This window comes from Dendropsophus ebraccatus, chromosome 12, assembly GCF_027789765.1.
Source record: "Dendropsophus ebraccatus isolate aDenEbr1 chromosome 12, aDenEbr1.pat, whole genome shotgun sequence".
NCBI lineage: Eukaryota > Metazoa > Chordata > Amphibia > Anura > Hylidae > Dendropsophus > Dendropsophus ebraccatus.
The window spans coordinates 70262196-70284116 of record NC_091465.1 but is presented as its reverse complement, the minus strand read 5'-3'; the positions used below and the strand labels follow the sequence as shown (position 1 = coordinate 70284116).

At 42.5% G+C, this 21921-nt stretch overlaps 1 protein-coding gene across 2 annotated transcripts in view; it reads left to right on the top strand.

Moving 5' to 3' along the window:
- The window catches only part of LOC138770121 (excitatory amino acid transporter 2-like), a 65050-nt gene extending 44183 nt beyond the window's left edge, over positions 1-20867 (top strand). For both annotated transcript variants that reach the window (XM_069949062.1, XM_069949061.1), the window contains 7 exons: positions 1570-1820; positions 11977-12157; positions 13372-13498; positions 14102-14335; positions 15063-15257; positions 15347-15481; positions 20277-20867. In XM_069949062.1, the coding sequence (XP_069805163.1) occupies positions 1570-1820; positions 11977-12157; positions 13372-13498; positions 14102-14335; positions 15063-15257; positions 15347-15481; positions 20277-20541 (1388 nt within the window). In that variant the 3' untranslated portion in view covers positions 20542-20867. The remainder of the gene's footprint in view (positions 1-1569; positions 1821-11976; positions 12158-13371; positions 13499-14101; positions 14336-15062; positions 15258-15346; positions 15482-20276) is intronic.
- The last annotated feature ends 1054 nt before the right edge of the window (positions 20868-21921 follow it).

The following is a 21921-nucleotide window of genomic DNA, read 5'->3' as shown; positions in this document are numbered from 1 at the left end:
GTACTGAAGTAGTGATAAGGGAATGAACTTTGCTGTGTCATAAGTTCAGGATGGGTTGAGAAAGAAAATAGTTTGATAAGAGCAGAAAGAGACACTTTTTTCTGATAAGATATAATACAATCTAGGCAGCCAAAGCATTCAAGATTGTCAAGCTTCCTTAAAAAATGTTGGTATGTTTTCCTCATTGTAAAACCATATGGGCTGCTTAATGTTGATAGCAACGTAGGTATATGGTCAGCGCCAGTTCATGTGTAATTGGTTTTCTGTTCAATGTTTGTTGAGCATGAAGGCAAAGCCCCTGGATACCGGGGTGATCATGCAGAAGAAAAAACGGATTCTTTCAGCTCATTTAAAATTTGTCACTTTATTATGACATTCTTCCATATGCTTCTCCTACAGAGATGTCCCCTAAGGGCCCTATTACACGGGACAATTATCGTGTGAAAAACTGTTAAATCGTTCGAATTTAAACGATAATCGTTCTGTGTGATTGCAGGCAACGATCGAAAAATCGTTCGTATGTCGTTGATCATTGGTTTAGATCTGAACCTAAAATTATTGTTAATCGTTTGCTAATCGTTCGCTAATCGTTCGCTGTAATTCCACGTTCGTTCGCTCAAGTTCCGCATTTTTTCACTAATCGTTCAGTGTAATTGCAAATTGTTTATTGTTTTTCTGGGATCAAAAGGAATAAACGATCATAGTAACGATCGCAATAACGATCATAGTAACTAACGATTATCGTTCTGTGTAATATGGTGAACGATTTCAGGTGAACGATAAACAATCTCGTTTGTGATCATTAATCGTTAGTCGTTAATCATTAAAAATCGCTCAGTGTAATAGGACCCTAATGCTGCGTTTACACGTAACGATTATCGTGCGAATTTGCGCGATAGCGGTCGAATTGGAACGATAATCGTACGTGTAAACGCAGCGAACGATCGAACGACGCACGATAAATCGTACATCGTGATCTTTCATCAGGTCAGCAAATCGTCGTTCATCGTACGCAAAAAATTCGCAAATCGTTCCGTGTGAACAGTCGTTCGCCGATTTAACTAATGTGTGAGATAGGCTTAAACGATCGCAAAACGATCGCAGTGCGAATTTTCGTACGATATATCGTACCGTCTAAACGCTGATCGTTATAAAAAAAAAATCGTAAATACGACATCGCTAATCGTACGATCGGGCCAATAATCGTTACGTGTAAACGCAGCATAAGAGTTGTTAGTACTCAATGGTGATTTCAAGATGGATGTTTATTTCCCACTAATCTAGATTCAGATACCATGAGTAAGAGCCAGTTTGGCTCGAAACGCGTCAGTTACTTTTCAGAATGTCATAATAAAGTGATGAATTTTAAATGAGCTGAAGGAATCCGTTTTTTCTTCTGCATAATGTTGATAGAGTCTTTATAGAGTACAGGCAAGACTTTCTTCGGGGACAATGGTTAATGAGTTCCTTACATTTGTAAAATGGGGCTTTTTGTATTTTGGAAAAAATCTTATTTCACCTTGTGCTTTTTCTGACCATATTTAATTTTTTTTTATCTTTACATTCCAGGTTTGGCTGGACTCGATGCAAAGTCCAGTGGCAGAATGGGCACGCGTGCAATGGTCTACTATATGTCCACCACCATCCTTGCAGCTCTACTTGGAGTCATTCTTGTTTTATCTATTCACCCTGGAAACCCCAAGCTGAAGAAGCAAGTCACCATAACAACTAAAAATGAAGAAGTGTCCAGTATTGATGCTTTTCTTGACCTCATCCGAAACCTCTTTCCGGAGAACCTAGTTCAAGCATGTTTTCAACAGGTAGGACCTAGGACTAACTATAACCATTGGAGTACATTAAATCCATAGATTAAACGAATTCTACCACTTTGTGTTATTGGGATGTTTTATATACATAGTAAATGGAGCACAAACATCTAATCTGAGATACCCAAACCTACAGTATCTTCAGATCGGAGGTCCCTCCAAATCCCATTTGCCTGTTGATTAGAGAATAAGTGGAGAGGACATCCAATCATATGCCGAGCTTTCTCCATTCACTTCTATGTGAATTTAGGCTGCTTGGTTGTTTCAGGGACTCCTATAGACTGCCCAAGGCAGTATCACCAGGAACAATGGGGTCTAAGGGCGACGTGTCATCAGGTTGTCACTTCTATGGAGGGATACAGCAGTTGTCTTCAGTGAGACAGGGTATCAGTTTCTTTTAGAGGCCGCAAGGTGAAAAGGTGAAAAGCTGATCAGGAGACTGGTCCAGAGGTCCAGAGTTTATAGCAAGGAAGAGGAAGTCTCAAGCCAGAGCCAGGGAGAGCAACACAAGTCGGAACTACATATAAGTCTGTCTCACTCAACAAGAGACACTAGTACCATATTTATCGAGAGGGCATGGCACCTGCTTGGGTTTCTATGGAAAGACACTATGGCTGTCCTTGGTTGGACAGGGTATTGATTCCTTTAGGAGGCTATAAGGAGAGAAGCCACATGTGAGACTAAGCATTGTGAGGCAGGGTCCAAGGTTTGAACCAAGAAAGAGGAGGTTAAGGGTTGTCAGGCAATGGGGAAAGCTCTCTAAAGGGACATGATCAGTATGTGTAATATTGGACAATCAAACAGAAAAACCCCTCACTTCCACATTTCCCATGTTTTGTTCCTTTAAGATTCTCTTAGAGGTTAAGGATAAATTTATACTTTGAAGACCTCTTCTCCGGCAAAAATAGAAAATAGGAAGGGCACTCACCAGTAAAAAGTATTCTTTATTCAGTTTATTCATTCATTTTAAAAAAAACAACATTTGTTACAAGACGGCTGCACCATGCAGCAGCATGACAGCTGTTTCGCGCACGTCCATGCACTTCTCCAGACGCTTGGACATTTATACCTAGAAGACTTATTGCAGATTATGTTAATGGATCTCTCACATTCATCAGATCAGGACTTGTGGAAATTCATGATGTGCTGCAAAAAGCAAGCATACAGATGTGTGCAATGGGCTTAGGCTTACAGTTAAATAACGCTATGGGTGGAGTACTCAGGGCCGGCTCCAGCTTTTTGTGGGCCCTCAGGCGACAGAGCCTCGGCGGGCCCCTTTGAGGAGCAAATCAGGGAGAGACAGGCAAGGAAAGATTTGCAGGAAGTCTCCCCCACCTTCCAAATCATAGCAAATCGACTTCAGGCTTGGGCTTACATCAGGGGACAGGACTGTGGGGGTAATCTCTCCATAGCTGTAACCCCTCTCTCCCCGGACAGAGAGTGCTGCTATACTGTGCCCACATCTGTCCTGCTCATCCCTTCATGCTCCCTGCAGTCTCTGTCAGCCCTTGTGTTTCCCATCCTCTCCATTACTGTACAGTAACTTATAATATCACATATTCTGCTGTTTCTGAATGTTTGTTTCATTAGTTTTACATGTTATTCAGAATAATAAATCATTATTTGGGGGGTTTGGAACCAATTGTCTGCATTTCTATGATTTCTTATGGGAAAATTTGCTTTGGTTTAAGAGTGGATTTGGATTACAAGCGCGGTCCCAGAACGAATTATGCTCCTAATCCAAGGCACCACTGTGTGTGTGTGTGTATATAAACATGGTGAGACCCCTAGTTCTCCTATATACAGGTCCTGCAGTGATATACAGTGAATATATATATATATATATATATATATATATATATATACATATACACATACACACTGAACATCACTGCAGGACTTGTATATAGGAGAACTAGAGGTCTCACCATGTTCATATGATAGAGACAGACAGAGAGACAGAGAGACAAAAAGACAGACAGAGAGACAAAAAGACAGACAGAGAGACAGACAGAAGACAGGAGATAGATAGATACATAGATATATACAGATATCTAGTTGTTTTGTGTATAGAGGTCCTGCTGTAACATATATATATATCCTGCTGTAATATATATATATATATTACAGCAGGATATATATTACAGCAGGACCTCTATACACAAAACTAGAAACAAGCACATACAGGACACTTAGTTTGCAGAGCCTACCGTGCTACCCTCTATCAGGTCAGGTGTTTGATCACATGACCCGTGACATCATCACAGGTCCTTTACACTCAAAGGTCCTTTCCTACTCGGCTGAAGGGAAGATTTGTGAAGGAAGACAGGTGCCCGGGGACCCCAGTATGTATCGGCGGGCCCCTAACTGTCACAGCCTCTAGGGGCCCAGTCCTCTCTGTTACTACACATTTTTTTCTTTTTTACTAACAAAAAAATGTAGTAACAAACGGGAGTGGGCCCCTAGAGGAGCTGTGGGCCCCGGCGTCTGCCCTAGTTAGCCGGGTGCTGACGCCGGCCCTGGGAGTACTCTTGTTTACTCTCTGTTTCTTTGACATTTAAAATTAGCGAGGTTATAGTGAGGGGCGGCACCTCTTATAATCCTCTTGGCACAGTGGATGTTTCTCAAGGAGGTAACATTAAGTCAGATTATATTTGGCTAAAATACTGCTTTTTTTTACTGTAATAAAAGAATGGAATTTGTTGTTTCCCTCCTTTTTTATCATATTCGTGTACCCAGTGTTGGCATAGATTGCATTACAACACCCTATAGGGCATGATTTGGACAGTTTTGTTGTTTAAGACAAAGCACATTGCTATCTTAATGGTAGGAAGAAGGCAATTAGCAAGAGGGTACAGGCATATAATAATAATGCCTAGAGGTGTATCTCTGTCCTACAACAAAAGGAATTAAAAACAAGAACAAATACTGAGACACTGAGAGGAAGAGACCTAAGAGACCCCCCCCCCCCCCTTTTTTTTCTCTGCTGCTCCTCCCGGACTGGAAGGGGTGGGCAGGGTTGGGGTGGAGGGGTGGATATGGGAGCTGTTGATATGGTACTGTATTTGTTCTGGAATTATTGGGGGAAATAAGACTTGTGTATATATATGTGACATTGTTGTCCTAACAGAAAGGACGAATATCGATTTGTTTGCAATATAAATTTTTCAAATAAAAATTATTAAAAAAAAAAGAGGAAATACTGAGACGCTGAGAGGAAGAGACCTAAGAGACCCTTGTATAATGGTATTATACAAAGATCCATCTCAAATGGGAATCAGGGAACAGAGTCCTTCTGGCACCCAATCAGGCTCCAGGGCTTAGGTACAACTGTACTCTCAGTACCCCCTTTGGTTATGCCGTGTTGATGGAGAAAGGCCACAAGAATACCATAGGGTCTGTTTGGCCCCAAGCCTTTGACAGTCCTCTAACTGTGCCCATCTGCCATAGCTTTCAACAAGATCTGCAGTGCACCATCAGGAGAACTTTTAAGCCACAGGCTGCTTTAATCCGGCAGCCTATAAATGATTGTAACAGCCAAGACTTTCCTTACCTAGCACAGGTAGCACAATGCAGTGTCAGTACAGAGCAAAACCTACAGGGAAATTACCTAGTGCTCAGCATGGAAATGGGAAAAGTTGTTAATGCAAATAGGGCCTAACTACTAAGTGGGGAATAAAGGGGCAGACATAATACTCAGGGGGGTACAAAGACTGGCCTAATTATTGTTGCGGCACAAAGGGGTGTATAACAATGTGTGTTTGCACAAAGGGAGGAAATTGCTGAGTGAAAGTACAAAAAAGGGACAGATTAAGTGAATAAAGAGGAAACTATTATAGAAAGAAGCTAACTGTTCTGTGGGGGCAAAAAGGAGCCATATTACTGTATGGGTTCACAAAGGGCGCCATATTATTGTTATTGACACAACGAAAGCCATAATACTGTATGCGGGCACAAAAGGAGCTAAAATACTGTGCAGGTGCCCAATGGACCATATTGCTCTATGGGAGCACAAAGGGAGCATTATTAATTTTTTGAGGGACACAATAAGGGAAGTGTGGTGGTAACCCCCGGTGATGTTGTGTCGGAGGATCGAACGGTCACTTGCCAGGTGGTGAAGTGTGACGCCACTCCAATGGTGGTTGGCCGGGATACAGCCGGGCCTTAAGATGTTATGTTGTGACCCTAGTGCCAGGTAGGCACACATGTGCTGGCACGCCTGCTTTAATTTTGGTTGTACCCTTTTCCCCTGTGGACAGTGTCCTGCCAGGTTGCTACGGGGTGCCTTGGCATTATATCGTGGTGGGCCGGAGTGGTGCAATGACCCTCCTGGACTGTCGGAACTGCCACCCACAGAAAAGGGAAGTGTCCCATGGCTGTAGTGTACACTGTGTCGGTGTGGGGCAAAGAATCACAGAGTCTCTTTATCATAAATAAGATTGTTTTTACTTGAGAAGTACTTGTGTGCAGCAAGTTATACAGCTTTCCTTTTACAGTATAGGTTTCTCTTGAGAAAGCACTTGATAATACACTTGATAATACTTGAAGAAGAATACTTGACCATACAGCAACCAGATATCTGATAGGAATGTAGTAGAGAGTGCAGTCGCGTGTAGCACGTTGAGAAATACAAAAAATTAGTGTGGCAGAGTGGAGGATGTTGTGAGAGTCCCAACTCAAGTAGTACTGTGCCCTGCCAGGATGTTGGAGGAGGAGGTAGAGGAATACTTAGAAGAAGAAGAAAAACACTTGTGCCTGTGTATTGACATTTGGGTCTTCACAACACCTAATGCCCACCAGTGTCGGGTGACCCATCCTATGGGGGTGACACAAGGCCCCAGACCTTGTTTTCTGGGTTAGCCTAATGCTGAGGATTTCCTGCTGACAACCGCACTGAGAGATAAAGTTCCTAGGCCTTAGCAACTTTGCTCTATTCAGATCAGTTCCTAGCTTACTGCTGTTTGTGGATACTGTCCTGCTCTGTGACTCTCCTAGTCCACGGCGTGGGTTGAGGTAGTCTCTGACTTTTCCTCTCCTGAAAGGGGTTTAACACTGCACAGTGATGTATAGTGTTACTGAGTAGAAACTGTTAGCTGTGTCTTGTCTTGCTTCCTACCTACCCATGTAGGGTTCTGACTAAGACTGACTTGCTTGAGAGTAGTAGACCTGGCAGAGGGCCAGGGCCCAGAGAGGACCACTGTAGAGAGATGTCTGGCTTGCGTCCTTCCTCTTCAATGTCCAACACAAAAGAGCTATGCACCTCCACTACCCATTTGACTTCCTTCCTCAGCGTATCTAAGGTGCGCTGTGAGTGGGTGAAGAGTGCAATAGAAGAAGTAAGGAGAGAGATGATAGAAGAGAAGAAGAAAAGATTCCCATAGGTTCACAGATCCATGTGACACACAAATAAACAATAACCCTTTTCATACTTCAGCCGTGCAGCATCTAAGTACATACATCTAATACAGTGACATCTAGTGGTGAAACTTTAACACCACCTTCATCCCCACTTAAGCAGAATAAGTACAGGCTTGTTTTTACGAAGGGTGTAACCAATAGTAACACACGTGGTAGGACACCACAGAAGTACTGTTTCTGAGTAGAACACAAAGTAGGGCATTATTACAGGTTGGGTCATTATTAATAAAAAGGTGATGAGGATGCTTAAAAAGCAAGGGAGGCTAAGTTGTTTGTCTGCTGAGATAAGTCATGGCTGGAATAAGTCTTTATGGAGGTCTGGTCTAAGTGAATGACTAAAGAAAACATCAACTGTAAGTCACTGGATGTAACTGCACTGTAATTACTAATACAGTCTGAAGAATCCACTACATAGGCGCTGTGCGGGGAGACAATAAGCCTTTGTACAGTGGTTTTCATTCAGTAACAGAATGGTAGTGTGAAGGTCGCCATTAAGGGGTTATTACTTTGGGTAAAAACATTGTAATCCTTAAGATGGCTTCAGCCTTGTAACTGATTCTAGAAGAAGGAGAGAAATGCTGGCAGCACGCCAATGACGAAAGCACCATGAACCTACATCGTAGCCATAACACAAACACAAGAACCAGACTGTTATATAAACAATATATATATGGTAAACATGACCATTTATGGACTGGCCAATCAGAGTGTGACATGTATGTGTCTTGTGACTTAAAACCCCGCCTGTGATGAAAGTTTATATATATTTCATGTGAAACCAAATAAAGCGTTGAATGCGCACTCCTAACTCAAGCTGAGAGAGGAGGTTATACCGTCTTTTTGCCTGGTGTCATGTCCTCGTCGCTAGCGCTCAGCTCATTCAATTTGGACAGGGATAGTCACTTGAGAATAAGGGAGATGAAAAGCAAATCTCACCTTGACAGTAGTATTGGTGGTAGTAATGATGTATGCAATAGTAATATGTGGCTATAGTGTGGCAGCCTTAGCAACCAGCGGGGAATGAGGGAGAAGTGAGCACTGAGCTGACAGGTGGGCACTTACTTTCCCCTTTCTATTGTGCCATGTAAGGGTATATGCACAAGGAGTAATTCAGTCAGAAAAGTCTGTGCGCAATTGGTCGATCGTCCCTACACGCTCCCGGTGCGCTCCCGGACGGCTCCATAGGCTCCATTATATACTTTGGCAGATTCCTCTGTCTGTCCAAAGAGTTGTCATGTCAATTCTTTGGGCAGGCGACGGAATCCGCCCGAGCATATAATGGAGCCTATGGAGCCAGCAGAGGGGGTAGCGGGAGCACATGGGAACAAGTGGTGGATTGCGCACAGAGTTTTCCGACTGAATTACTCTGTGTCAGGGGCGTAGCTAGGATTCACGGTGCCCCATAGCAAAAATTTTTAAGGGGCCCCCCTCCCCTGCGCAGAACACAAAGCACTATGGGGGACATGTATTAAGGTGCGTATCGGCAGAAAGTGGCGATTTGCATATTATTTTATTTGCAAATGTCCGATTTGCGAATAAAATATTTGCATATCGGCACTTTCCGCCGGGTACGCCGGGGTGGGGTGTGGAGGGGGCGGGACGGGGGCCGCGGAGTCCGCGCGATTTATCTTTTGCTCTGGCAAAAGATACGCCGAAAACCTACTCCACCTTTCTGCCATGCGCACCGACGCGCACGGGATTTATGTAGAGGCAGTACGCCTCTACATAAATCTCCGTAGTGCCGGAGATGCGGAGATATTTTTAAGTCCGGAGTAAAAAACGTCGGACTTAATAAATGTCCCCCTATGTATGTATATTCCCTGATAACCCATGACCTCTGCACATTTCCCTACTTGATTGTAGCAACTGAAGAACAGAGGCCAGGAGTTATCAGAGCAGTGAAGCAGAGATCTCTGTCTTCTGCTTATTAACCCTTTTTTGTGTTGTAGCATGTAAGTAAACATTGGGTCACTTACACACTGCAGTACATAAGCAGAGGTTAAGCAGAAGGACACAAACTCTTACCTTCTCCTCCGGGCTCCCCTCCTGCATGGGCCCCATAGCACCAGCCTACCCTGTCTCTATGGTAGCTACGTCACTGCTCCGTGTGCATATACCCTAATACAGCTGTAACCCTGCAATTTGGAAAGTTATAATTTCTGGTCTATTTTATTATAAGCATATTGTTAATGTCACATATGTTACTGCATTGAGTTTCATTACTCATTTTGGTGGTGGTGTCGGGGGGGGGGATTACCTATATTGTTTAATTTCTTTGCAAACATCATGTGAAAACAATGACATACTGTACTTATATGGATGTATTCCTAAACACCTTGGAGTCATTCTCACATCTGCGCTGCTATACTCATAATGATGATTCATTTTTGGAATATTTTCTCAGCTGATTATGCCAAAAATCATTGGCACAAAAATTAAAAATCTTACTTTCCTTTAAATATGAAGAAAGGATGTAAACAGATTCCACAATTTATGTAATATTACATAACCTTTATTTTTTACATGGATGTTACAAATGTAGCAAACAGCCTGGACTGCTTGTTAGCCCTATAACTGGCCCATGTACAAGGACCAAGAGGTACTGTGGAGGAAAAAAAAATTGTTTTCACATCAACTTGTGTCAAAAAGTCATATGAATTTGTAAATGTAAAAATCTAATGTTTTCTAGTACTTATCAGCTGCTGTATGTCCTGCAGGAAGTGGTGTATTCTTTCCAGTCTGACACAGTGCTCTCTGCTGCCACCTCTGTCTGATACAGAAACTGTCCAGAGCAGTGACAAATCCCCATTAAAAAACTCTGCTCTGTACAGTTCCTTTCTCGGACAGAGGTGGCAGCAGAGATCACTTTGTCAGACTGAAAAGAATATACCACTTCCTGCGGGACATACAGCAGCTGATAAGTATTGGAAGACTTGAGATTTTTGCATAGATGTAGAAGACTGGAGACAACTGTACTTACAGATGATGTAGATGCCCATGGTGGGGTATGGATCCTGAATGCAGGCGGTGATTTGGTGGCCACAATGATACTAGGCCCAGCCTGAAGCCCTTGAAGATCTTAGTGCCGTAATAGGGCTCTTGTAAATCTTCTCCCTACTCCCTCTCTATATTGCTCCTGCTGTCTGTAGTTCTGTCTTTTATTTTACTTTAAATAGGTAGATACTACACAGAAGGGGCTGTTCTACATGAAGGGGATGCTACCCAGAGGGGCTAATCTATATAGGGGGATGCTACACAGAGGGGCTATTCTATATGGGGGGATGCAAATCTTCCCTGCTCATTCCTTCATGCTCCCTGCAGTGTCTGTCAGCCCTGGTGTTTCCCATCCTCTCCAATCCTTCTATACTGTGCCTGCACTTACACTCAGCTATACACACTGCTATAATGTGCCTGCACTCACATTCAGCCATTCTCTCTGCTGCTATAATGTGCCTGCACTTACACTCAGCTATACACACTACTGCTATAATTTGTCTACACTCACACTCAGCTATACACACTGCTGCTATAATTTGCCTGCACTCACACTCAGCTATGCACACTGCTGCTATAATGTGCCTGCACTTAAACTCAGCTATACACACTGCTGATATAATGTGCCTGCACTTAAACTCAGCTGTTCACACTGCTGTATAGAAACCCCCCTCCCTTCTCCATTGCTGTCATGTGACCACACAGACCTCTACTACGCTACTGCATTATGTGGATCTGCAGTTCAATCCTGTATCTACAAACTGCTGCTGTTTTTTTTATTTTTTATGCACTTACCATACATTATACTCCACATGCTGCTTGCTATACTGTACAGTAACTTGTAATATGATACGTCCAGCTTTCTACATGTTTGTTTTACATATTATTCAGAATACAAAATCATTATTTTTGGGGTGCGGAACTTTTTGTATGCATTTCAATGATTCCTTATGGGAAAATTAGCTTTGGTTTAAGAGTGATTTGGATTACAAGCACAGTCCCAGAACGGATTATGCTCGTAATCCAAGGCACCACTGTATATATATATATATATATATACAGAGCCACAACAAAGGGATCTATATGCCATGTCCTCAGGCGATGTCACCTATAGAAGCTGTATGGGGCTTTTCTGTGGTAATTTATATGGTAATGGCCACAGAAAATCCCTGTGCAGCATTTATAGGTGACATAGCCTGAGGACATGTTATATATAGAGATGAGTGAACCTGGAGCATGCTTGAGTCCATCCGAACCCGGACTTTCGGCATTTGATTAGCGGGGGCTGCTGAAGTTGGATAAAGCCCTAAGGCTATGTGGAAATCATGGATATAGTCATTGGCTGTATCCATGTTTTCCAGACAACCTTAGAGCGTTATCCAAGTTCAGCAGCCCCCGCTAATGAAATGCCGATCGTTCGGGTTCAGATGGACTCAACCCGAATCCGGTTCGCTCATCTCTAGTTATATAGCCTTGTCATCCAGGTTATTTGGTTTAGCGGGTAGGGTTGGTTGGGGCATGGTTAGTGGGGTGGGGGCAGGGCTAGAGGGGGGCATGGTTATCAGGGGGCCCACAATTTCTGAACAGCTCAGGGCCCATGGTACCTTAATCCGCCCTTGGATAGGCGGATACTAGACACCCCCCCCCCATAGTCCCACCTCTTCTCAGTTCCATGGTATATATACATTGCTTGATTCTGCATATAAACACAGTTTGGTTTTCTTTGTTTGTTTTTCAGATACAGACAGTTTCTAAAAAAGTCCCAGCACCCCCTTCACCACTGGATCTAATCAGACCTCCCAATGTTACTGGACTATCTGTCAATGGATCTCAAGCTAACTCTTCTGTTGTTGAAACCTCTGGGCCTCTAATGGTGACCCAAAAGAAACTGGAGTTTAAAGGGGGGATGAATGTTCTTGGTAAGAGCCAGTTTTACATACAACATCATTTCACTGCATTATAAAGGCCCCATTCTTGTCACATTTTCGAGGAAATCTTCTTGGTATCCATCCAGATACTGGAAAAATTCCATATACCGTAACATACTCGCCCCAGGCCCATTGACTTTTATAGACCAACTATGTTCGGTCTGTTGCCCACATGAATACTTTACTTTTGTTTGACTCAACAGCCTAGTCTTCTACTACTAATTTACGCTGCAATATATGTTTGAATTGCATGTTGCTGGTTGTCTGATATAAAGTGGAGATGTGGGATAAAACCAGATGTCAATGGGTCCCATTATATGTGACCACTTTGATTTTAGGGATACTTAGAGAATTCTCATAAGAATTGTCAAAAGCAATGCAGAGTTTTGTGGGAATCCTTTAGATTTGTCTTCTTATAGAGACTCTGTACCCACAATCTGACCCCCCAAAACCACTTGTACCTTCGGATAGCTGCTTTAAATCCAAGATCTGTCCTGGGGTCCATTCAGCAGGTGATGCAGTTATTGCCCTAAAAAACTACTTTTACACTTGCAGTCCTGTGTCAAATTGGTGTGGCCTAGAGTGTCTGTGCCCTAGGCCTGCACTGCCCCTCCATCCCTCCTCCCCACCCTCTTCACCATTAGGAATGTCCCCAGGCAGGATTTTTTCTATTCATCACCTGTGTGAACACTGCACATGTGTTGGATTGTTAAGACACCTGTGCAGTGTTAACACAAGTGATGAATAAGATAAATGCTGCCTGGGGGCATTCCTAATGGTGAAGAAGGTGGAGAGGAGGGACAGAGAGGCGTTGCAAGCCTAGGGCATAGACACTCTAGGCCACACCAGTTTGACATGGGGCTGCAAGTTTAAAAGTATTTTTTTAGGACAATAACTACATCACCTGCCTAACAGACACCAGGACAGATCTTGGTTTAAAAGCAGCTATCTGATGGTACAAGCGGTTTGGGGGGAAAGATCATGGGTACAGAGTAACTTTAAGGGGTATTCCGAGTTGTATTAGTATTTTAAAAATCTGCTCAACCTGAATGTGTTATATTGAATCTATTGAAAGTGGAATCTGAAAAATGACAGTGCTGAATAAAAAGTAAACTCTTTGAACAAGCTCGGAAGCGAAAAATGCACTGGGAACATTCTTTGCTTGTGTTATCACTGACCACTGAATTTTGTTCCTTTCTGCTTAGGCCTTATTGGCTTCTTTATAGCATTTGGGATTTCCATGGGGAAGATGGGAGACCAGGCCAAGTTAATGGCTGATTTCTTTAATATACTCAACGAGATCATCATGAGGCTGGTCACCATGATTATGTGGTAAGTCATATGTGTGGTTGTCTGAATTTCTTTCCATGTGGTTTTTTTAAGTAACTAAATTACAGTATGAACCAAGAAAAGAGAGTTAAGTAATTTGTGGAATTTGACCTTTAATTTTTGTTTCAGTTGAGTGAATATAGTAAAATAGACAATTTGAAGAATAAAAAGTAACATTTACAAATTAACTTGCAAAAGTAGTACATTTATCCGATGAACTTTAAGAGTGGGGGAGCGTTTTGTATCCCCTTAAGGCCCTGTGTGTTGTCCATGGTGCCCTCCCAAACACAGGCCTATTCAAATTGAGCAGTTAAGAGGTGTGTTTTTCAGTTAATTGTCCATTCATGTATAGAGAAGATCTTTATATGATAAGATATGTTAATTTATCAAATATATATATATATATATATATATATATATATATATATATATATATAGCTATCTTATATGTACAAATAGAATACAGCAAAACATTAAGACTACTATAGAAATCAAACATTAATATATGTATATATATTATTTATTTATTTTTTTTACAGTGGTCACATGCATAATGCTCAAATGTTAATAATATTTACTTAAAAATAATTTTCATGTGCTCTGTAGGTACTCCCCATTTGGAATTGCATCTCTTATCTGTGGGAAAATTGCAGCCATCAAAGACCTAGAAACCGTGGCTCGGCAGCTTGGAATGTACATGGTTACGGTAATTGTGGGCCTAGTCATCCATGGAGGCATGATCCTACCACTCATATTTTTCTCCATTACCAGAACAAACCCATTTAAGTTCTATGGTGGTATATTCCAAGCATGGATCACTGCTCTGGGGACAGCCTCCAGGTAAGTAACAGAATAAATAGAAGACATCTATAAAAGATAATGGACCAAAATGTCAGTCCTGTCAGTCCAGGAATATAAAGCCCCTCATATCTACAGTAATAACCCGACAAAAAAAGAACTGTTCTGAGGGGCCGGTGCTTGGCACAAGGGTCCCTGTGTTATGTACTTCCCCCTTAGGCAATGTGTTAAGAATAACACAGTCTATTAGTATTTACTAGTGTGTTCTTTTAGTGTGTGCAGGGGTGTGGCTATAGGGGTGTGGCTATAGGGGTGTCGCTATAGGGGTGTGGCTATAGGGGTGCGGCAGGTGCGGTTGCACCTGGGCCCAGGAGCCTGAGAGGCTTATTAGGTTTTTCAGTATTCCAGTAATTATCACCAGATGTATGTCCTATGGGAAGTGGCGTATTCTTTCCAGTCTGACACAGTGCTCTCTGCTGCCACCTTTGTTCATGTAAGGAACTGTCCAGAGCAGGAGAGGTTTTCTATGGGGATTTGCAGCTGACAATTAATAAATTACTGCCACCTATACTGTACATTGAGCTCATTGACTGTCCACTTTATATAGATGGATTCCAGAATTAAGGCAAAAAGTGGACCATGTCCATATATTTTATATGTTTTCTGCTCTATGCTACTCTATAAAATTATAAGAGCAAGGGTTATTGGCTTTTGATGGCACTAGGGGCTTCCTTAATGCCTTTCTTTAATATAGTATTTGATGTTTTAGTGCCGGCACACTTCCTGTCACTTTCCGTTGCCTGGAAGAGAACCTGAAGATTGATAAGCGGGTAACAAGGTTTGTTCTGCCCATTGGTGCTACCATTAACATGGATGGCACAGCGCTATATGAAGCAGTGGCGGCCATCTTTATAGCTCAGATGAATGGCGTGACTTTGGATGCTGGGCAAATAGCAACAGTCAGGTAACTTTTTCCTATACATCTTGATATATATGGTATAACATGTATTATATATGTATTAACAGGAGTTCTATATTCTTTTTTTCTCCTAGTCTCACAGCAACTTTAGCCAGTGTGGGGGCAGCTAGCATCCCCAGTGCCGGCCTTGTCACCATGCTCCTCATCTTAACAGCTGTAGGACTACCAACTCAGGATATCAGTCTGCTTATTGCAGTGGACTGGCTACTGTAAGTAAATTCTCTCTTCACTAACATGGTTTTCATGGGTGAATATAATCCATACTATAGCCCGCTGTTATACACTCTGTAGCTGATTGTCTATAGTAAAAGCCTTTTTAGACATTTTAAATGGAACTTTATAGAGCATGCAAACAATGAATATTACACTTTTGGTCAGTCCTATTGAGTGCTACATATGCACCAAGTGCCTCTATATCAAATAAGAGGTGCTTAAAAAGAGGTCTGCCATTACAGTATTTATACTGTTATATAAACCTCAAAAAACAACAAAAAACAATCCCACTTATAGCTATATTGACGGAGAAAAAGGTATGGCTCATGGAGTGTGACAATAAAAAGACGAACTGTTTGATTCTTAAACAGTTTGCCTAAGGACAGGACATTTTTTAGCCCATGCTCAACATAAAAAATATATATCTACTCCCCTACTCCAATCCCCCACAGATCCCTGTCTAACCTCTCCTAGTCCCTGCTCATTACTGTTACGTCCTGGTTCTTCTGGACTTTTGTGCAGCACCGCCCCCCCCCCCCCCTTTCCCCAGACAGTAATAGGATAAGCATGCAGTTCCTTCTAAGACAATGCTCCAACAGGAACCAGTATCAAGCAGTTAAGAACGTGAACATCAGACTGGGGGCTGTGAGGGATCAGAGTTGGTAAGTATATCTTTTTTTTAATACATAGCCCCAGCAAAATACTGTAGAAAATTCTATTGGCAGACAATCCCAACATATGCTGGACACTAAGGGGTTAAATAATAATAATAATAATAATAATACATTTATTTGTATAGCGCAAACAGATTCCGCAGCGCTTTTTTTTCTATGCATACAGTACAGAGGTACATAATACGCAGTTAAATTGGAATAAATAAGTACATAGTTAAATAGGGTGATGATCATGTTGCATGAATGGAGAAGAAGTCTCTCATGGTTTTTAATCTCATTAAAGTAATTATACTTAGTAATTAGGCTGGGTTCACACACAGTATATTTCAGTCAGTATTTGGTCAGTATTTTGCAATCTCAACCAGGAGTAGATTGAAAACACAGAAAGGCTCCGTTCACACAATGCTGAAATTGAGTGAATGGCCGTCATATAACGGTAAATAACGGCCATCATTTCAATACAGCAGCAAATATTTGCCATTAAATGGCGGCCATCCACTCAATTTAAACATTGTGTGAACAGAACCTTTCTGTGGTTTCAATCCACTCCTGGTTTTGGTTGCAATATGAGGACCACAATACTGCCTGAAATACACTGTGTGTGAACCCAGCCTTGGTACTGTATTAAAAAAACACACACATGGCTGCTTTCACCCAAGAACAATGACACACCAGTTCACAGGTTATGCACAGGTTTATATTGCAGCTCGAATCCATTGAAGTACATTGGGCTGAGCTGCAGTGCTACACACAATCTGTGTACAGGAGTGGGGCTTTGGAGGAAGGCAGCAATTTCTAATCTTGGACCCCATCCCCCTTAAGGGCCCTTAACTTTCTACTGAATACTTTTGCCTGTTTGCTAAATACAAACTGTATACGCCATATGGATTTACTTTACCAATGTAATGATTTATTGGAAGCAAAACTTTGCTGGAGACCAGAGATTCTTGGTAGAAGTATATAATAAAGATGGATTTCCTGCTAACCTTAATACATTGACCCTCCTTATTTGTTAATCTCTTCCCCTTACTGTGCTGGCGGCTCCAGCTCCATAATACATCACTGTTATCGTGTGAGCACATGGACTTTTCCCATGCGGTCATAAGACTAAAGAAAATTCTCCTTACATGTTATTATCAACACTAACTGTTACATGGCCATGGAAGATGATGGGTGTACATGCAACCCCTGGCCCCAAGGAAATTCTTCCCCTTTAAGAACGTGTTGTAGACTTGATTCAGTTGCACAAACTAGAACCTGGTTAATATTTGGCTTACAGAGAGGCGCTGATTGACAGTCATGGAACAAAGAATTAACAGTGTCTTTACATATAATATAATATAATATAATACTTTCTTTGGTGGATGATAATGAGTTTAGAGTGGGAGCTAATAAGTGGAGAATCAGGAATTTTTTTCCTGTAAGATATATTACAAAGGTTGGTAAAAAGTTGGTGGAATCTACTACAGTCCATTATCACAATGTAACAAGTAATAGATCCTACCAGTGACCAAGACTAATGTCCATAGGGATTTTCTCTGTGCTATGGTCTCAGACACTCAGACTCCATGTCTCAGAACCTCGCTCTAACACTGCAAGGCAGGAATCTGTTTTGCTTCAGCCATAGGCTGTATCCATGTTTTTCTGGTCTCCCTAGGGTTGCAAATGCGAATGATGCAAATGCGGTGAGTCAATGAGGCGTGGCCTAGAGCGTCTGTGCCCTAGGCCTGCGATACCTCTCCTTTCTTTCTCCTCACCCTCCTAGTCATTAGGAACAACACCTGGATTTATTTTATTCATTGCTTGTCATTGACTCGGCTGATGCAAATTAAAAGATGGGTTGGTGGAGACAGTAAAAAGTAGGAAAACATAAACATATATGTAAATTTGGTTGTGCCAGGATCCTAACAACCCAGAGAATTGAGATATCAACCATATGGGGAATGCCATAGTAACCCCCCCCCCCCTCCCAAAAAAAAACAAAAAAAACTGGGCCTATCTTTCTATAGTTAACCATTTGCGGCTGTATGATTTCTTATATTTTTTGTTGCTTTATTATTTTTTTTAGGTTAGGGCCATTTTAATTTCAGCAATGTTGTTGGTGCTGTATACATATCATTTTATGAAGTATTCATTATTAATACTGGCAAGAGTGATAGAGCTATATACACAGTGTAGATTTACACTGACCTGTCACTACAGTAACATGAATTACACAATACAGTGGTGCCTTGAATTACGAGTATAATTGGTTCCGGGGCCGCGCTTGTAATCCAAATCCACTCTTAAACCAAAGCAAATTTTCCCATAAGAAATTACTAATATGCAGATAATTGGTTCCACACCCCAAAAATAGTTATTTTTGTATTCTGAATAACATGTAGAACAGATGAAACAATGAGAAACAGCTGAATATGTAATATTCTCAGTTACTGTACAGTATAGCCATCAGCATGTAGTGTATAATGTAAAGTAAGTGCATAAACCTAAAAAACTGCCGCAGTTTGGGGATACAACATGGAGCTACAGATCCCCATGCTCCATTCATTGTGCCATGGTGCACCAAGTTACTGTAGCTCAGCTTCCATTCCCTTCAATAGGAGCTGAGCCGCAGTAACCCTGTATGGCCTCCACGCAATGTACAGAGCTGTCAGTGTGGTGTCCCAGCAAAGGGTGCTGTACTTTGGCACCTGAGCAAATAACTCCTTTAGGTTCACACAAGCTGGAGATGGTGTACTATGTATGTGTTTTCCCCACAAAGTGTCACTACTTGTATTTGCTATGTATATTGTATATGTGAAGAGCCAGCTGAAGGTAAAAAGGTTAACAGTATTGTATGTCACGTTATGTATTGTCCAGTCACAGGTGCTTGTCTCTCTTTCTCCACACACACACAGCCCCACCACTCATTGGAGGGTTTAGATAGCCCCTGTAGGTGGAGTTCGTTCTTGGTGGGAGGAAGTGGTGAGTCTGGATCTGGTTCTCCGTGTGTGAGGAAGCTAACTGCAGAGTCTCTGCTGAAATAAAGCCAGGGCCTGGCTCTGGCCGGGTCCCCTGTCGGGGACACAGGATAGCAACTAAAAAACTTCCTTTCTGAAGCAAGCAACCACTTAGCTATGCAGTGCTAAGTTACACCAGAAGAGAGAGGCCAAACAGGGATCACCTTGCCCACGCCAGGGACCTCTCTATAACGTGCAAGGCAGTTGCCTCCAAGCTATAGGAACTGACCCAAGTGGGACAAAGGTACGGAACGTCTACATATTCCACTGCGCAGTGCAGGACAACTGGGTAATCTGGGGAGTCTGCTTCGCCCAGATAACATTGACTGGGGCTCATACTACCCACCTAGGGTGGGTAGCCCACAACTGGGGGGGCATAAGGTGGTTAAGGACTAAAACAGTCATCCGTGAGTACGAGTATTCTCTTTCACTTCTTCTATTACTTCACCTGTTCCGGCAGAGCACACTTGCTACATTGGGCAGGGCCCCTCTGGCAACTCCTCTCCTCTTTCTCGCTTCCGCAAACCACCTACTACTACAAGCACCGGTTCTATCTCAACTGTCAGCATCTAAGTCTTCTGTAAAGATTTGTACTAATCCACTGCACTGTCATCACGTGTATTGTTTGCACTAAGCTGATCTCCAGTAAAGTATCTTATTTTTGCCAAACGCACTGGACTCTTTGAGCACATACACACCACTGTATACTTGGGCTATCTTCTCTCTCTCTGCTGTTTCGTTGCCAACTGCCCGGGGTGGGTCTAACACCACTCCAGGCTGCTGTGACAAGTGGCCAAGTGACCCTAAACTCCCCCAAGGCGCCGGCTACCGGCCACCACATCGAGATAGGGCTTCATTGTCTGATTGGTGGAGCTGTCAGATATGAGCACCCTGTCAATTAGACATTGATGCCCTATCTTGAGAATAGGCTATTAGTGTAAAAGTGCCAGGTACCCCACCACCTTATAGAGGACATTAGGTTCATGAAGATGATATCATTATATACATCGATGTGAGTTCTACTTGGTGGCTTGGACATTGGAACAGGTACATACTGGGCCTCCATATGCTTCATGCTCTCTGTCATGATCTCTATCCATCTTCTTTATTCTTTGCAGAGATCGTATGAGAACCTCTATCAATGTAGTCGGCGACTCGTTTGGAGCCGGAATCATCTACCATCTTTCCAAAGGAGAACTTGCTGCAATTGATGCAAAGCATGATACAAAGGATGGGACAGATATGGTCAAACTGCATATGATGAACCATGATAGTATAAAGAAGACCACTAGAGAGGGTGTCAATGCCCCACCATTCTCAGGCTATGCTTCACTACCCACTGATGAGTATGAGGTTCAAGTAGAACCTTCCTTGCATCTTTAGTTTCCACCCATGCTGCATATGCCATTCCCTCCAAACCAGTGCCAGCCTCAGGTTACCCAGCTTTCCTTATTAACAATAATAGTTCTAACCAGGTAAATTATAGGAGTGGAGGACACAGTGGTGTACTGGTTAGGTGATGCCTTTTGTCATCTATCCCATATGTGTGAACCAAGTGCTTTCCCCTCTGTACACGCCTGGAGATCCAAACTACAACACACCCATACAGAAATCTTTGGTGAGTTCTTAACCGCTAATAAACTGAATGTTGCCTGTAAAGCAAATACGGAAGAGGTTAGTTTAAAACAATTAAAAAATTTTAACATTTATTGTAATTGCATGTTATGATTTAAAGGGATTGTCCAGGCAGTACATAGGAGGAGATTTATCAAGATACGGAGAAGGTGTAGATCCTTGCTTTCTCCCTGGTATACACCAGCCGTAATCGCAGCTTACCTAATGGGTGGGCAGGGGGCGCGGCAAGGTGGGGAGGAGGCGTGGCCTTCTCCCGCGTCAGATTTGTAGACACAATGTCACAGGCCCACTCAGCCAATCAGTGATTGAGGCGGGACACTATGTGGTCACTAGCTGAGCAGCCTGTGATGTCACTCCTACAAACCTGGAAATGCTGGAGCTCTGTGATTCCAGGGGCAACAGGGGAGTTTTTTTTTTTATTGCACACCTCCCTTCTCTGAGCATAATTAAAAAGAATAAAGGCTGCCTGGACAACCCCTTTAATATAGTCCAAAATGTGTCAATTTCCCCCTCCGTCCTGGTTGGAACCAGCTGTTTGTCATGGTTCATGTAACTTCTATTTACTTAATCCTACATTAATCTCTATGGAAGTTATGGAGACAGCACTTTAGCTCTCCACCTCTGGCAGCTACAACCAGGCTGGAGAATTAAGGGGGCCCAGAGATAGAACCTGCATTTCTATTACATGTATTTGACATAATCTGTGAATATGCCAGAAATGTGCAGATGGGCATAGCCTTTTATCTAATTATACTGCCAATATTTTTAAAGATGAGATGTTGTTGAGATGGGCTGAGCTGCAGCATGCATGCCTCCTCCCTCTCCCACACTTTTCTGCTTGGCTTTTGGTACTGAGCCCTTTACATCGGTCATGTGGAGCAGGGAGGGGTGAGGGAGGAAGGAGTATGGCCTCTACAACTCTTGATCTTGACCATTTGTATTACTTTGAAATCAGCTAACAGACGGCTCTTCACATGTGCCACTGCTCCATAAGTTGTCTATGGAGCTACCGGAATGGGGATTAGTTAATACCCCTTTGATAATTCTAGAAATTGATCACTCTAGTCCACGCTTCACGTATCTTCCTAGAAGGGGAGGCATCTCAGTTTTATGTGATATATTCTCTCA